Raw genomic sequence first — 17691 nt, 5'->3', positions numbered from 1 at the left:
ACTTGTCGGCTGTGTGACTGTGGGCAAGTCACTTAACTTCTCTGTGCCTCAGTTCCCTCATCTGTAAAATGGGGATTAAGACTGTGAGCCCCACGTGGGACAACCTGATTCCCCTATGTCTACCCCAGCGCTTAGAACAGTGCTCGGCACATAGTAAGCGCTTAACAAATACCAACATTATTATTATTATTATTTGCCTCTCCAGGCTCATCGACACAAAGTCTGGGAACTCGAAAACAGTTTCCAATAAGGAGGTTAAAGAGCAAGTCCTTACCCGCAGTATAACAGGAATTGTTGGGGAGAATTTCAGGCATGTTTTGAATACAGCGGAACAACGTCACCAAACTCAGATCATCACCAAAAACGTGGGCCTTTTTCCTCTGTATTAGATGCCCCATAGCAAAGGTGGTGTCTGTATATAAAACCTAGGAGACAAAAACAAAGATGGAGACTTGAAACGTCTATTATTAGAAATCTAATCCCAGCTCCACCCACTCACTATGTCACTGAATTTAGGCAAGTGGGTTAACTTCCCTCTGCCTGTTTCCTCATCTGTAAAATGGGGATTAATAGTAATAATTGTATTTAAGCTCTTACTGTATGCCAGACACTGTATTAAGCACTGTGGCGGACACAAGCAAATTGGGTTGGAAGCAGTCCTTGTCCCATGTGGGGCTCACAGTCTTAATCCCTCTTTTACAGATGAGGGAACTGAGGCACAGAAAAGTGAAGTGACTTGCCCAAGGCCACGCAGCGGATAAGTAGCAGGTGCGGAATTAGAACCCAAGACCTTCTGCTTTCCGGGCCCGTGCTCTATCCACTACGCCACACCGCTTCCCCCTTAGACTGTCCCTTGTGGTTCAGGAACTGTATCCAACCTAATTATCATCTACCTTTCCCAGCACTTTGTACAGTGTTTGGCATATAATAAGCACTTAAGTACTACAATTATCATTTATTACCAGAAGCATCTATAAGTGTATAGTACTGTGCTTTGCACTAGGTAAGCGCTCAGTAAGTACTATTGAATGAATAGTAGGACATAGAAAATGGCAGAGTTCTCACCTGGCCATATATAAAAAAGTAACCAGTTTCTTTGACCAGTATTTTATTTTCTTTTTCTTCCAGAGCTGTTCCTCTTTTAAAGCTGAGAAGCCAGGGAACAAAGGTAGAATCCCCTGAAACAAAAAGAGTTTCTTATTAGCCAAAATAAATCCCAGTTAGTTTTCCATGCCCATTCAGAAGTTCCTTAAAGATTCCCTCTTGAAAGGGGAAAAATAAATCCAAGTAAAGAAATAGAGAGAACTATCGATTTCATCCCACAAAACCATGCTACAGTTATCTTCCAAGTAATCAGAGGACCGTAACAACAACTGCTTGTTCTGCCATGTATTTCTCATTCACACTGGAGCACATATCATCTCCAGTACATGGCTACGTTACTCCTTCTGTGGTGTAACACCTCCTCTAATGTTACAGAGCTCAGGATGGCCTGGGCTACTTTTGAAGATCATTTTCTTGTAGTCAGTAGTAATAATAGCATGTATTAAGCATCATCAGGATGCCATGTACTATAGTAATCACATGGAAAGTAATAATGTTGGTATTTGTTAAGCGCTTACTATGTGTCGAACACTGTTCTAAGTATAATCAGTGGTATTTATTGAACACTTACTGTGGGAAGAGCACTGTACTAAATGCTTGGGAAGTACAAGATAAGAAAATGACAGGTCCTGTCCACAATGAGCATACTCTCTAATGCTCCATCTTCTGCCTGAATTCTCCGGGCCAGTTTAGCGTTAGCTAAACTGAGAGAGTCCAAATGAATGGTTTTGGATCCTTATGTCCTTCTTCCAATTCTGTCTCAGGAATCTGATGTCAGCCGTGTTTTCCACCCCCTTTCCACCTTTTTCTTCACTGGAGGTCATCTGAGTAGTCCCCAAAGCACAGGAAGCAGGACATCCTACTGGATAAAGCCTGGGCCTGGAAGTAAAAAGGACCTGGATTCTAATCCCGGCTCCACCACTTGTCTGGGCAAGGCACTTCACTTCTCTGGGCCTCAATTCCCTCCTCTATAAAATGGGGACTGTGAGCCCCACTTGGGACATGATCTGTGTCTAACTTGATTAGCTTGTATCTACCTCAGCACTCAGTGCAGAGCCTGGAACTTAGCGAGCCATTTAAAAAAATGGCTTAAGTGCCATTTAAAAAAAAGTAGGAAGGCTGACAGCTGGGGAAGGGAAGGAGCATCGAGTTTACCTAGACGATGGCCATCAATCAAGAGCTCCCAATCTCATGACCCAGCCTCATTTTAATGTGTTCCACCCTGGCCATGCCAAACTGCAGAAAAAGTTTGATTATAACAGCTGGCTAATGAGTGGCTTATTATGAGCACCGCTCAGAGAGCTGCAGCTTCTTTGAAAGCGACTCCACGGGTCATTACGTTTGACCGGTGTCAGTACTGCCGGCCTCATTATCTCATTTCAAAACCCAGGAGGTCTGCACTGTTAGTCTGTTTCATTTCCTAGTTCCTTCCGAAACATGTCTCAATTGAAATGACTATCTGTGTCATTCATAACGAGTCAGTTTGCTAAGGGATGGTTAGAATGATATTTCTCCCTCAGATGCCTTTGAGGGTGGGGGAGTAGGATTTGAGGGTGAAAATTTGCCCTTCTAAAATCCCCCTCCACCCTGGATTGAGAATTTTCTGTCTCCCAGCCCTCCCAGGATGATTCAGCACAGGTCTGGAAGTCAGAAGGACATGGGTTCTAATCCTAGCTCCACCACTTGTCTGCTGTGTGACCTTGGGCGAGTCACTTCACTTCTCTGTGACTGTTAACTCACCTGGAAAATGTGGATTAAGACTGTGAGCCCCATGTGGGACAGGGACTGTGTCCAACCCAATTTGCTTGTATTCACCCCAGTGCTTAGTATAGTGCCTGGCACATAGTAAGTGCTTAACAAATACCATATTATTATTATTATTAATAATCCAGATGGCCAGACAGAATCCCCCTGAATGGAAGGTGAACATGGGAGCAATGTGGAAAGTGTTAGCAGGAGGAGCAGTAGGGATTGGGGAGAAGGAGGAGGAGGAGAGGAGGATGAGAAGAAGGAGGAGGAGGAAAAAGAGGACGATGATGAGGAGGAGGAGGAGGAGGAAATTTTGGGGGAAAACTTCCCTTCCTTAAATCCCTTTCCTGCCCCCCTTAGTGCTGGGACCCTTCCCCATTGATCACTCCATGTCCACCCACCCGACAGTTTCCACAGAACCACCACCCTGGATTCTTCAGTCGGTTCTTCCTTGTCAGAGCTATCCATTTGCCCCCACTACAAAACCAAAACCTCACTCATATAAACCTGACTTGGGAAAAATGAAGCCTGTGAAAAATCAATTCAACGAGGTTATTTCATAATCACATCATGGCAAAACATCAACACAAAACCACCCAAGAGGTTTAAAATATGAAGTTGTGAGAACACGGTTCCTTTTGGAAATAAAGTGAACCTCAAGTTACTTAACACCCAGATTAAATAGAAAAAGAATTTAGCATAGATGATGGAGAAACTCACAATAATGGGAGCGATGAATCCGTTCCAATCAGAAAGCATATGAAAGTATTAAAAACAGATGGTCTCTGTATACAGTTTGACTTTCCAAAATGAATAGGGTGTTCCTTCTTACCGTAACACTTTGATAATTCTGTGTTAACCTCCTGATTCTGTCTGACACCTGAACTGGCTACCTGATCTATTCAATCGTATTTATTGAGCGATTACTATGTGCAGAGCACTGTACTAAGCGCTTGGAATGTACAATTCGGCAACAGAGACAACAGGCTCAGGGTCTAAACGGGAGACAGACAACAAAACCAAACAAGTCAGGCATCAATACCATCAAGATAAATAGAACCATAGATATATACACATCATTAATAAAATAGAGTAATAAATAATATATACAAATATGCACAAGTGCTGTGGGGAGGGAGTAGGGGGAATTGAGAGGGGAGGAGGGGCAGAGGGAAAGGGAGGGCTCAGACTGGGAAGGCCTCCTGGAGGAGGTGAGTTCTCAGAAGGGCTTTGACTAGGGGAAGAGAGTTAGTTTGGCAGAGGTGAGAAGGGAGGGCATTCCAGGTCAGTGGTAGGACGTGGGCCAGGGGTCATTGGTGGGACAGGCAGGAACGAGGCACCGTGAGGAGGTTGGTGGCAGAGGAGTGGAGTGTACGGGGTGGGCTAAAGGCTTCAGGCTCTGGGGTGGCCCTAATCATCAGACTGAAGCAGTGTTACCTAGTGGAAAGGGCACAGGCCTGGGAATCAGGGGACCTGGGTTCTGATCCCGGCTCTGCCACTTGCCGGCTGTGTGACGTGGGGCCGGTCTCTTAGCTTCTCTGTGTCTCCTCACCTTCCTCATCTGTAAAAGGGGATTGGCTCCTTGTGGGCAGGGAATGTGTCTATTATATTGCTATATTATACTCTCCCAAGCGCGTAGTACAGTGCTCTGCACACAGTAAGTGCTCAATAAATATGATTGACTGACAGACTGTGAGCATCACGTGGGACAGAGAAGCAATGTGGCTTAGTGGAAAGAGCACGGGCTTGGAAGTCAAGGACGTGGGTTCTAATCCCTCCTCTGCCACTTGTCTGCTGCGTGACCTTAGGCAAGCCAGTTAACTTCTCTGTGCCTCAGTTACCTCATCAGTAAAATGGGGATTTAGACTGTGAGCCCCATGTGGGACAAGCTGCTTACCTTGTATCTACCCCAGCACTTAGAACAGTGCTTGGTACATAGTAAGTGCTTAAGAAATACCATTATTATTAGAGAAGCAGAGTGGCTTAGTGGAAAGAGCATGGGCATGGGGGTCAGAGAATGTGGATTCTAATCCCTACTCCGCCACTTGTCTGCTGTGTGATCCTGGGCAAGCTACTTAACTTCTCCGTGCATCAGTTACCTCCTTTTTAAAATGTGGATAAAGGCTGTGAGCCCCACGTGGGACAACCTGATTACCTTGTACCTGTCCCAGTGCTTAGAACAGTGCCTGGCACATAGTAAGTATGTAACAAATACCACACTTCTTATGGTCATTATTCAAAGTGCAGATCAACAGAGCTGCAAATATCATTACTCCTCTAGTGACCCTCAACCACTTCTAGGCTTCTGGAGCGGGACCTTCCACAGCTGAAGATTCGAGCAGTTTGTGTCACCTACACACCGTAAGATGACAGAATCCCAATCAAACAAGTCCTGAAACTAAATCGGGCTCTTAGCACTGAAGTTACACTCAAGCGCTTAGTACAGTGCTCTGCACACAGCAAGCACTCAATAGATACCACTGATTGATTCAACCCAGCTTCACTGGTGGAGCCATGGGCAGAGAATAATAATAATGTTGGTATTTGTTAAGCGCTTACTATGTGCAGTGCACTGTTCTAAGCGCTGGGGTAGACACAGAGGATAGCTGAACACCTGCTGCATGTGGAGCTGAAATGGGGTAACTGAAAACAAAAGAGATAGAAGATATAATAATAATAATAATAGTTTTTGTTCAGTGCTTACTATATGAGAGGCATTGTACTAAGCCCTGCAGTAGATAACAAAGTAATCGGGTTGACACAGTCTCTATCTCACGTAGGGCTCACAGTCTTAATCCCCATTTTCCAGATGAGGTCACTGAGGCCCAGAAAAGTGAAGTGACTTGCCCAAGGCCACACAACAGACAAGAGCCAGGATATGCTTTAAAGGTGGAGTCAAGTGAAGCCTCAACCAATATGGCAACACCACTGGACATGGAAGACATCTGGAAGACCAGCATTGCACCCTCTGATCAAGGTACTAATAATAATTATTATTGTACTTGTTGAGCCTTACTATGTGCCAAGCCAGGTAGTGGAGCTGTGATTAGAACTCAGGCCCTTTGACTCCCAGACCCATGCTCCTTCCACTGCCTCACTTGTCCGCTGTGTGACCTTGGACAAGTCACTTTCTCTGTTTCAGTTTCCTCATCCATAAAATGGGAATTAAATCCTATTCCCTCCTAATAAGACTGCAAGAGCCCCCATTTGGGACAGAGACGGCATCCAGTCTGATTACCTTGTATCGACCCAGTGCTTGGCACATGTTACTATCATTATATCATTACTGCTTTATCCTTGAATCAATGTTATTATTATTAATATTGTTATGTGGCAAAGCCCAGATTACGATCTAGACCTTCTGACTCCCAATCCTGTGCACTCTCCATTCAGCCACACTTTTTGAATAGACATTTTAGGAGGATTGGGAAGCAGAGAAGTTGAAACAGTGCTGATCCAAACAACAGCCTGATGGAGGTCTTTGTGTCTAAACAATGTGGTCAGGACCCCTCGACCACAGCATCAACCTGTTCAGCCCCCACAAATTCCCAGGTGAACTTCGCCATCCGTGGGATCATCTTGGAATCCAAAGGACAATCATATATACTAGACCAGCATTGAACTTTTAAAAGGGGAAGACTCAGACATTATTCAAACACAATTCTTGGACCACAAGAGGTTCACAATCTAAGAGTGGGGAGGGACATACCCACTGGGAAAAAAAAGCACTGAAAGGCAAAATTCGACAACTCAGAAACAATAAACAGTAAAAAGCAGCAGTTCATCTTCTCTCAGGTCTTGCCTCTCCCGGTGGTCTGATGGCTATATTCAATTCAGTCGTATTTATTGAGCGCTTACTGTGTGCAAAGCACTGTACTAAGCGCTGTATCTGGGACTTCCTTCAGTCCCGACCTTCTGCCAGAGAGGGTGAAGTTTCTTCCATATGATAGCGAGTAGGAGGATGTGAGTGCCAACCAGCCCGTTATCCACAGCCCCAGTGAGGGGGACACTACCGCTCTCCAAACCCCAAGCTCGTTGTGAGCAGGGAACATGTCTACCAACTCTGTTTTATTGTACTCTCCCCAGTGCTTAGTACCGTGCTCTGCACACAGTAAGTGCTCAGTAAATACCAGTGATTGACTACCGCCCACCCTCCACTCCTGCCTGGGAGCTTTCCCAATGGATAGCTGCGTGGGGGCAAGATGGCTCTGCCCTCTCCTTCCTTGTCTTACTGCCCACTTGCGTGGCTTTCAGGCCCATCTGGAGACACCACAGAAGAAACAGCGTGGCCAAGTGGATGGAGCCTGGGCGTCAGAAGGACCCTGGTTCTAATCCCAGCTTTGCTACTTGTCTGCTGGGTGACCTTGGGCAAGTCCCAACTTCTCTTTACCTCAGTTACCTCATCTGTAAAATGGGGATTAAGACTGTGAGCCTCATGTGGGGCATAAACCCTGTCCAGCCAAATTATTTTGTATCTACTCCAGTGCTGAGTACAATGCCTGGCACAGAGTAGGTGATTAAATACTAGTAGAACACACACACCATCAGTCAGGTGAGGGAAAAATATCTGAGCTACACTTTGAGGGAAAAATATCTGAGCTACACTTTTTCAGTTGGATGGGCAGACTCATTTCTCTATTTCTGGGGCAGGTCTGGAAAGGGGACTAGGGCTATGTGAATCGCCAGACGCCAATTACATTGACCTACCATGAATTTTGCAACTGTTAAGTTGGGCCTTAACGTTAAATTGTGGATTTCAGCTCGGAGCTGGTTTTTCTATTGAATTTATTCTTTAAATATGCTTGTCCCAAGCAGAAACAACCAAATATTTGGCAAAGGGAAGTAGGGGGAGAGGAACGCTGGGGGCTGTGGAAAGATTGCCTTGGTTCTGGGAAGTGAGTTTCTTTCTTGGTTCAATAGATCTCGGTTCATTTATCTTAAGGCAGGGTGAGGAAAAAAAAAATCCCATCAACTAGCCTATCCAAATGGAAAAGCATTGAAAAATGGATCTATCCACCGAGCAAACTCCCATCTAGAAGAGGTCAGGAAACATCGTATTTACCAAGTGCATACTGTGTGCAGAGCACTGTGCCATATCTTCCAGATGTAGATGGAAGACCTTCCCTGGGGGGTAGTTCTGATGTTACTGCTGAAGGACTCTCAGAGGAGCCCAGGATTACATAAGAGGTTAATGGCAGAACATTAACCAGAGTTCAGGCCTCTTGACTCAAACCAGATCATTTAGACTCTGACTCATTCAACATTCAAAATATTCTGTTTTGGGGAGAATTCTGTCGTTTCAGTGTCACATTATTGATGCAGTTTGGACTTGTTTTCCCCATTTTGCTTGGGTGGAATAAGGGAGCCTAACCTCAAGAGACAGGCTGTGAGCAGGGAACGTGTCTACCAGCATTGTTCTATTGTACTCTCCCAAGCACTTAGTACAGTGCACTGCACCCAGTAATCGCTCAAAAAATACCATTGATTGATTATCGATGCCCAAGCATAAGGGTAAATGCCAAGCCTATAGGGATATAAGTCTAAGCAGACTGAAATCAATCAGTGATATTTATTGAGCTCTTATTGTGTGCAGAGCGCTGTGCTTGGGAGAATACAGTAGAACAGAATTGATAGCTACATTTCCTCCCCTCAGCCGAACCGAGACCTGAAGCGTGGCGATGGGCTTTTACACACTATGGCAGCTCAAGGTTCATTCGGAACCAAGAGGGAATTTTACTTCCACCGCTCTTTCCGCAGCTCTGCTACTAACAGTGCTATTTATTGAACTCTTACTGTGTGCAGAGCACTGTACTAAGCACTTGGGAGAGTTGAGTACAGCAGAGTTGGTGGACACAATCTCAGCCCTCAAGGAATAGATGTAAAGGCACAGCTTTCCCCCTAACATCTAATGAAGTTACCATCACAGCTAGAGTCAAGAAGGATGGCACAAATTCTGCTTATGATGATGACTGGGAAGCAGTGTGGCCTAGTGGGTAGAGCACGGGCCTGGGAGTCAGAAGGACCCCTGTTCTAATTCTGGCTTTAGCACTCCTCTGCTATGTGAGACCCTGAGCAAGTCACTTCACTTCTCTGAGCCTCCGTTACCTCATCGGTAAATTGGGGACTAAGACCATGAGCCCCATGTGGGTTAGGGACTGTGTCCAACCTGATAGGCTTGTATCTACCCCAGTGCTTCCCCTTCTCAGGATGGCACCTGGAGATCTTCCACTGCTCTACCAGTCTCGGCTGTGTGAGGGAGAGTCAAGCAGAGGCCTTCCCATTCCATTCCTAACGTGGCCAGTGGCTAGCGAGTGGCAGGCAACCTGCTACAAGTCAACACTCCCCTGTGCTGGGCAGCAGTGGCACTTGAGACAGTCGAGGGCAGAGGCTCAAATTTACTGCGCGGAAGAAGGCAATGGTAAACCACTTTTGGATTTTTACTAAGAAAACTCTGTGGATGCACTACCAGAACGATTTGCAGGTGGAGGTGGGGAGCTCTGGGAGAGGTGCGTCCATGCTGTCGCTATGGGTCAGAGACGACTCGACAGCACAAGACCAGACCCCAGTGCTTAGTACATTGCCTGGCACATCGTAAGCACTTAAATACCATAAAAAAAACCGTTCACTGATGATTGAGTCATCTGTTCAGCAGATTCGTCAATCTGTTGCCGAACTGTACATTTCAAGCGCTTACTAAGCGCTCAATAAATTCAATTGAATGAATGAACTCAGAGGGCCCAACATTCTCCCAGATAGAATCTTGATGCATGCATGCAAAAATTATTGCTGCCTCCAAACTTTGTGAAGTACAGCAACTGGAATTAGTCCCTGGAGTAGTTTGGGTGGTTTTATTTCTGTTCTACGGAAGTTCCTTTAGCTTCCTGTTAAATGTTGCACGCCTAAGTCATTGTAAAAACATAGAACAAAGAACAACTGCCGTTTTAAAGGAGGTTTAAAACATTCAAGTTCATTTTTCAGTTCAGAAACTGTGTTGGAGACCAGGAGTCTTTATCTGGGAAACAAGGGGACAAAATAGAAAATCCCAATTCATAAACCAACCATCCAGGATTATCTAACAGAATAATGGCACCTAGGTGCATCCAAATATTTCATACCAACTATTTTTCTTGTTAATTAGGCACTTCATGGAAAACCAGGCTTATCCTGTTTCACATTTTAATTTGATCCTACAAGTGTCGACCAAGTGTACAAGCCTTGAAGTTTATCTGGGCTAAAATTCCAAGCAGAAAATTGGGGGGATTCACGGTGTTACCTTTGTGAAGGGTGGGGCTTTTGCTATCGGCAATCAGTTGCAAACAAGGTTGAATCACTGAAAAATAAAAATATCACACTTCAGTTAGGTGGGGAGAAATGAGGACTCAGGGTCTCTGTCATGTAACAGAGCTACAAGAAATACCCTATTAGCAGGTTAGCCAGCCAGCCAAAACCATGTGCTCATTTCCCACTACCGGCAGCAAAATGTATTGGATGAGTCTCTCAGTAATTCTTACCTTAGGGTTTTTTAAGATGGACTGCCACGGTTTAATAGTGCCTTGGAACTTGACAGGGTGTAATCTCTTTAAAGAAGCTCCCTGCACTGATAAAATACAACCATTTTATCTTTGGGTTGCAAATCTAATTAGGTGCAAAATGTCAAGGGACATTTAGAAATCAGCAGCCATCAAGGAAATCAACTATGTCAGGAGAGTAAATCATTCCCAAATACTCTACATCTTCTGACTCCCAGACCCGGGCTTTTTCCACTAGGCTACTCTGCTTCTCCTAGTCAAGCAGTATCTGTGTTGCTTGGACTAATTACCTTTAGTGCCCAGCATAGCCCAGTTTTTTTGTACATAGGAAGTGCTTAGTAAATTATTGTTATCGTTGGGCTGATGCCCAAAACCTTGATCTGAATCTGGGAGGGGTAACTGAGGTAATTCTGCTTATAGGGTATTTTAGTGATGGGGAAAAGATGGTAATAATAATAATCACAATGAAAATAATAATTGTGGTATTTTTTAGTGCTTAATATGTGCCAAGCACTATACTAAGTGGTGGGATAGATTCAAGATAATCAGGTCCCACATGGACTCTCAGTCTCAGTAGGAGGGAGAACAGGTACGAATCCCCATGTTGCACAAGAGGGAACCGAGGCACAGAAAAGTTAAGTGACTTGCCCATGATCACACAGCAGGTAGATGGGGGAGCTGGGATTACAATCTCTAAACTGTAAACCTATTAAGGGCTGAGAATGTGTCTGCTAATTTTGTTGTATTATACTCTCCCAAACTCTTAGTACGGTGCCCCAAATATGGTAAGATCTCAATAAATAGAACTGACCGATTAAAACCCAGGTCTATCAATCAGTTGATTGACCAGAACACAGGCCTGGGAGTCAGAGGATCTGAGTTCTAATTCTGGCTCCGCCAGTGCTTGCTGGGTGACTTTGGCCAAGTCATTTCACTCCTCTGTGCCTCAGTTCTCCTGTTCTCCTTCCTACTTAGACTGTGAGCCCCATGCAGGACAGGGACTGTGTCCAACCTAATTCACTTGTATCTACCCCAACGCTTAGAACAGTGTTTGACACATAGTAAGCACTTACAAAAATTTCTTAAAAAGGTTCTATGCCTCCCAGGCACATGGTCTTCCCACTAGACCCCACTCCTTCTTTAAAAAGATGAGGGAAAAGGACATGGGGAGGGATGGGGTACAGGCCGAAGAGGCGGGGCCCGAGGGAAAAAGGATGAATAGGGAAAATAAGAAGAGCTGCCCCATCCCGGGGTCTGAAGGCTGGTGACAGTGGTGTCCCCCAAACAATCTATCAATGGTATTTATTGAGCTCTGACTACGTACAGAGCACTGAACTAAGCTCCTGACACAAGGGAATTAAGGTATTCCCTGCCCATAAGAAGCCCGATGCACAGTGCACCATGAAGATCAAGTCCCTCATGGAAAAGAATCCATCTGTCCACACTGGCCACCGCGAGCCTGTCCTAAGTGGATTCCACGGTCCCGGCCGGGTGGTCAGATACAGCCGCTTGCCTCGCTAATTCACATGGCCATCGCTAAAGCCAAGCGGCCAAATTATTGGCTCTTGACCTGAGCTCTTCCCCACAACTTCCCCTTTTTATCTTTCCTGTAAAAGCAAATCAAAGAGGGTTTACTGAAATATGGTTTCTCCCCAGGCGGTTAATCATCTAGCCAGGCAACAGATGCTGTTCCAAAAGCCGTAAGATACACATCGAATTTTAAGGAAATACATTAGGCGGCCTCTCTTGCAGGCTGCGTTTGTATAACACTTGAAAAGTCTTTGCAGGGCTAGATCCTAGATATCATTGTTTGTAGTCTGTTGCTCAGTAGGATTTTTTTTTTAGTGCTACTTGTTAGGCGCTTACTATGTGGCAAACACTGTTCCAAGCGATGGGACTATGGGACTATGTCTGACCTGATTTACCTGTCCCTATCCCATACGGGGCTCACAGTCTAAGGAGAAGGGAGAACAGGTATTTAATCCCCATTCTACAGTGGAGGGAACTGAGGACCAGAGAAGTTAAGGAACTTGTCCAAGGCCACCCAACAAATAATTGGCAGAGCTGGGATTAGAACCCAGGTCCTTCTGACTCCCAGGCCCGTGCCCTTTCCACTAGGCCACTCTGCAGTCTCCTAGCACATTCCTTCCAGGCAGGGCTTTGAAGTCAACTCTATGGAGACTTCCACAGAAACAACAGAGACCAGACTTATGGAGCCAGCCACCTAGAGGAAGCAAGATAACACAAACTTGGGTGGGAACACAAAAGGCAGAAAGAAGAGAGCCACAGATTAGACAAGACACATAAAAATAAAGACACTAAGACCCAAAAAAAATTATAAAGTCATACTAAGCGCGAGGAGCCGAATGAGTGGGACTATAGAATGGGAAGGCTTCAGGGAGGAGGTGGGTTTGTAGTGTAGCCCTGAAAGATAGAAGGGATCTACCTTGGTGGAATAAGCATTGTGGTATTAGATAAGCACTTACTGTGTGTCAGAACAAATCAGATTGGGGAACAGCGTGGCCTAGTGGAAAAACCCTGGGAGTCAGAGGACCTGGGTTCTAACCTCAGTTCTGCCACTTGCTTATGATGATGATGATGATGATGATATTATTTGTTAAGCACTTACTATGTGCCAGGCACTGTACTAAGCACTGGGGTGGAGACAAGCAAATGGAGTTGGACACAATCCCTGTCCCATGTGAGGCTCACAGTCTCAATCCCCATTTTCCGGATGAGGTAACTGAGGCACAGAAAAGTGAAGTGAAGTACTGTCCCACACAGCAGACAAGTGGTGGAGCCAGGATTAGAATCCATGATCTTCTGCCTCCCAGGCCCATGCTCAATCCACTACTCCTTGCTGCTGCTTTTGACTGAATGTGACCTTAGGCAAGTCACTTCACTTCTCTGGGCCTCAGTGACCTCATCTGTAAAATGGGGGTAATGATTGTGAGCCCATGTGGGAGAGGGACTGGGGCCAACCTGATTAGCTTGTATCTACCCCAGCGCCTAGTTGAGGGTCTGACTCTTAGTAGGTGCCTAACAAATACCATAAAAAAGAGACGCAGTCCCTATCCCACAGGTGACTCACAGTCTAAGAGGGAGGCAAAGTTTAGTGAAGTGTAGGGTAGGAAGCAGATTACAGGGAGCTGAAATGATGGCAAGAGAAGGAGCAGCTGATGAGGAAAATTGCCAAAGGGGAAGGCTGGTGGTAAAAGAGTGCAGGCAGCTTGTACCAACTGACTTCCCTTTTGAAGACCAAGTCACAAAAACCGAAAGAAATGCTTCTTACCATTCGCATAACAATGCCAACAATATCAAAGGCAGGCCAGAGGTCTGAGAGGAGAAGGACAGAGGACAGTGTTTGGAGACAATGGGGAGAGCAGTCTCAGTAGAGATAAGGGGGTGAAAAATCAGATTACTGGACTTGGCAAAGAGTGAATTGGGTGAGGAATATTCAGGATAGGAGAGGGATGAGAGCAGGGAAATGAGAGGTGTATTGGAGAGTGAGGTAGGGTTGCAGGATGACATTTTTAGGAGGGATTAGACATGGGTTCACCTGAAGGTGTCAGAAGAGACTAAGAGGTCGAAGTTTGTGGTGAGAAAGGGGTAGATTGTGAGGACAGGTATTGTAAGAGGAAAAAGGGGGAAATTCATTCAGTCGTATTTATTGAGTGCTTATTGTGTGCAGCCTAAGAAGAAACGTTAGATTTTTAGTGTAGAGAGGCTACTGTCTCTTCTCAGTCATCTCAGAGAGAGAGAGAGGATATCTCTGGACAGAGATTGTGTCCAATCAGGTGATCTTGTAGCTACCCTTGTGGCACATGGTGAGCATTTAACAAGTACCGCTCTAATTATTATTAAAGATAAATCCTGGGAAAGTTTGCATGAGAACGTTTTTAATCAAGAGAATTATTAGTAGGTTCATTGGGAGTTACAAAGAGGGCGCTTCAGAAGGGAATTAAACATCTGGAAGGATAAATAGGAAAGGACGTCAATGAGGGAGGAATGAATGGTATTGATTGTACAGCTGTCTGGGCTGAGATGACGCCTGATAGGGTGCATTTGCAGCGACAGAGATCGGGGGAGTTTTGGGATTTTTACCAAGATCCTTCAGTTGCTGTGCCAAGGCTACATCTAAATGTCTGTAAAAGTCAGCAATATTTCCCCAAATCAAGCTGTTGGATTTCGTTGTAATTCCGGGATCCTCAGCCTTCCCTTCTTGGGAAAATGTTTCCCAGATATTCAGCACCTCAAGATTCATTAGATAAAATTGCTGCAGGCATCCCTCAACTTATTAATAATAATAATAATAGTAGTAGTTAAGCACTTACTACGTAGCAGGCACTAAGTGCTAGGGTGGTTACAAGCAAATCAGGTTGGACACAATCCCTCTCCCACTTGGGGCTCACAGGTTTAATCCTCATTTTACAGATGAGGGAACTGGCCTATAGAAATGAATTAACTTGCCCAAGTTGCCATAGCAAGCAAGTGGAGGAGCCATGATTAGGACCCAGGTCCTTCTGACTCCCAGGGCCAGGCTCTATCCACTAGGCCATGCTGCTTCTCTAGTTTTATTTAGTTTTGACTTGGTTTTACTCACCCAAACTAGTAGGAGTAACTTTTTAAAATTAGTTGATTAAAGTAATATAATGTTTCCATAGATTGAAGAAAAACCACCCAAAAATGTGAATGAAAATGACTAGCTAGGGAAAGAAGTAAGCTGTGAGAATGACTTAAAAGTTCCTGAAAAACACTGTGCGGTACACCTAGGAAAAACATATGTCTGCCCCCCCCCAAAAAAAGGAGAGGTAAACAAGATTCCCTGAATTGTTTAGTTTGGTCTTAACTGAAGAAGAGGTAGGAGGAGTTCTCACCATAAGTTGTTTCTTGCAGCAGACAGGTTAGAAAACTTGGATCAGGATTTAGTGTTTTAGACGAGTTTTATCACTAAGTATGGGAGACGCTGGGGCCTAGTGAAAAGAAGATGGCACTGGGAATCAGGACTCCTGGATTCTAATTCCAACCCCACCATTTTTCTTGGCTTTCTTCCCCTTGGTTTTCTATAGCGCTTTTATTCCCAAAGTGCTCTCACATTAAGTAGCTCATTTCAGCTACTTACATTCAGTAAGTAGCTCTCACATTCAGTAGCTCAACGACCCTGTGTGGTAGGGAGAGAAGGCAAGTGTTATTATCCCCTCTTTACAGATGAGGAAACTAGGTACGGAGAATTGCCTTGCCTGCTGTATGAACTTGGGCAAGTCACTAATACTCAGTAGTGCTCTCTTGAGTGTTTAAAGGAGGAATTTCACTTGTCAGGAAAAGCCACTGGGGAAAAAAGCAAGACGATGAAATAAAAATGAAGCGGCATGAAATTCAACATTAACGATGGGCAATTTCTGAATATGGAGGCATCAGGGACATGGGAATGTCTGGGACCTTCAGATATTGATTTTGGCAAAGCAAGGGATAGTCTCCTCTGGGGAGCCAGATTCAGCTGAACCAAATCAATGGTATTTACTGAGCACTGACTTGTGTGCAGAGCACTGTACTAAGCACCCAGGAGAGTACAGTGTAACAGAGTCGATACATTGTTCCCTGCCCACAAGGATATTAAAGTCTAGAAGGGAAGACAGATGTTAAAATAAATTACAGATATGTACGTAAGTGCTATGAGGCAGAGGGTGGAGTGAATATTAAGTGCTTAAAGTGTGAGAAGCAGAGTGGCTTAGTGGAAAAAAGCAGGGGCCCAGGAGGCAGAAGACTTGGGTGCTAATTTCGGCTCTGACCCCTGTTGGATGTGTGACCTTGGGCAACTCACTTCACTTCTGTGTGTCTCAGTTTCCTCAACTGTAAAACGGGGATTCAATATATGTCCTCCCTCCTACTAAGATTGTGAACCCCACATGGTGCAGGGACTGTGTCCGATCTGACCAACTTGTATTTATCCCAGAGCTCGGAACCGAGCTTGGCAGTCCTTAACAAATACCATAATTCTTGTCATTATTACCGATCCAAGTATTTAGGTGACGCAGAAGGGAGGGGAAATAGGGGAAATGAGGGCTTAGTCAGGGAAGGCCTCTTGGAGGACAGTGAACCAGTCGAAGCTTCTATCCCCCACTCCTTCGCCTAGGTTTACTCCTCATATGAGATGACTTTTGGACTCTCTGACACTCTGCATTCCACAGGCGTGCACTATCGTTTCTCATAATCAGTTGTCTTACATGGAAAATTAAATTCTGATCTGGGTTCAAAATATTTCACAAGAGAACTTCTGATGAAATCGCAACAAAACAAAAAAGGAAATATCTAGAGGCAAATGAGCAGACTTTCATTCATTTGTAAAGTATATGAGTTTTGTTTTCAGTCTCATTTGGAAGTTGTCTACCGCCCGCCCCCACACGACAACCACAAAGAGAAGTTTTTCTCTCTGCATCTCTGATCTCCATGTGATCGCTGGGTCTTTTCAAGAATAACTCTGTATGCCCCATGGTATTCTCCCTTCTCCTCAAAGTGGAGAAGCAGGGAGTCAGAAGGACCTGGGAGTCAGAAGGACCTGGATTCTAATGCCGACTCTGCCCCTAGCCGGCTGTGTGACCTTGGGCAAATCACTTTCACTGCTCTGGGCCTCAGTTACCTCATCTGTAAAAGGGGGATTAAGACTATGAGCCCCATGCGGGCCATGAACTGTGACCAACCTATTAGCTTGCATCTATTCCAGTGCTCAGTATGGTGCCTAGCACATAGTAAATACTTAACATTAAAGAAAAAAAGTAACGGCCCATAGACAACACAGACCAGCAAGACTTTTTCCCCACATATTTTTGTCACCTGCCCCAACAACTAGCTATAGAGTCATTTTTCAGTTCAGAGAGGATGTTTCTGATGGTGCGACTGCATCCATAAGGGTGAGGGTCTTGCATATTTTGTCGGTGGAAATATAGGAGGGGACCTTCAGTGACCCCTTACCATTTGAGGGACCTACGTTCAAATGTCAGGAGGGGGAAAGGCATGTTCTGCTGTCAATAGGATACTAGGGAAGCAGCGGGGCCTAGTGGAAAGAGCACAGGCCTGGGAGTCAGAGGACCTGGGTTCTCAACCCTGCAAAATGGGGATTCATTACCTGTTCTCCCTCCTCCTTGGAATATGAGCCTCATTCATTCATTCGTTCATTCAGTCGTATTTATTGAGTGCTTACTATGGGCAAAGCACTGTACTAAGCACTTGGAAGAGTACAATATAATAGTAAACAGACACATTCTCTGTCCACAGTGAGCCTAAGGGGGACCTGATCATCTGATGTCTACCC

General features: G+C 45.0%; 1 protein-coding gene and 1 long non-coding RNA gene across 3 annotated transcripts in view; one reads left to right on the top strand and one right to left on the bottom strand.

Moving 5' to 3' along the window:
* TNFSF13B (TNF superfamily member 13b) overlaps positions 1-17691 on the bottom strand; it is a 29639-nt gene that overhangs the window by 6404 nt on the left and 5544 nt on the right. The window contains exons 3-5 of the mRNA XM_001514703.5: positions 10127-10183; positions 1066-1178; positions 275-425 (exon numbers count right to left, since the gene is read on the bottom strand). Coding sequence (XP_001514753.3) covers positions 275-425; positions 1066-1178; positions 10127-10183 — 321 coding nt within the window. The remainder of the gene's footprint in view (positions 1-274; positions 426-1065; positions 1179-10126; positions 10184-17691) is intronic.
* LOC103170471 overlaps positions 5699-17691 on the top strand; it is a 36414-nt gene continuing 24421 nt past the window's right edge. For both annotated transcript variants that reach the window (XR_003754013.1, XR_486199.3), the window contains exon 1: positions 5699-5830. This is a non-coding gene — a long non-coding RNA (uncharacterized LOC103170471). The remainder of the gene's footprint in view (positions 5831-17691) is intronic.

The sequence above is a fragment of the Ornithorhynchus anatinus genome, chromosome 20, assembly GCF_004115215.2.
Source record: "Ornithorhynchus anatinus isolate Pmale09 chromosome 20, mOrnAna1.pri.v4, whole genome shotgun sequence".
NCBI classification, from domain to species: Eukaryota; Metazoa; Chordata; class Mammalia; order Monotremata; family Ornithorhynchidae; genus Ornithorhynchus; species Ornithorhynchus anatinus.
This window is presented reverse-complemented; position numbering and strand designations above follow the sequence as displayed.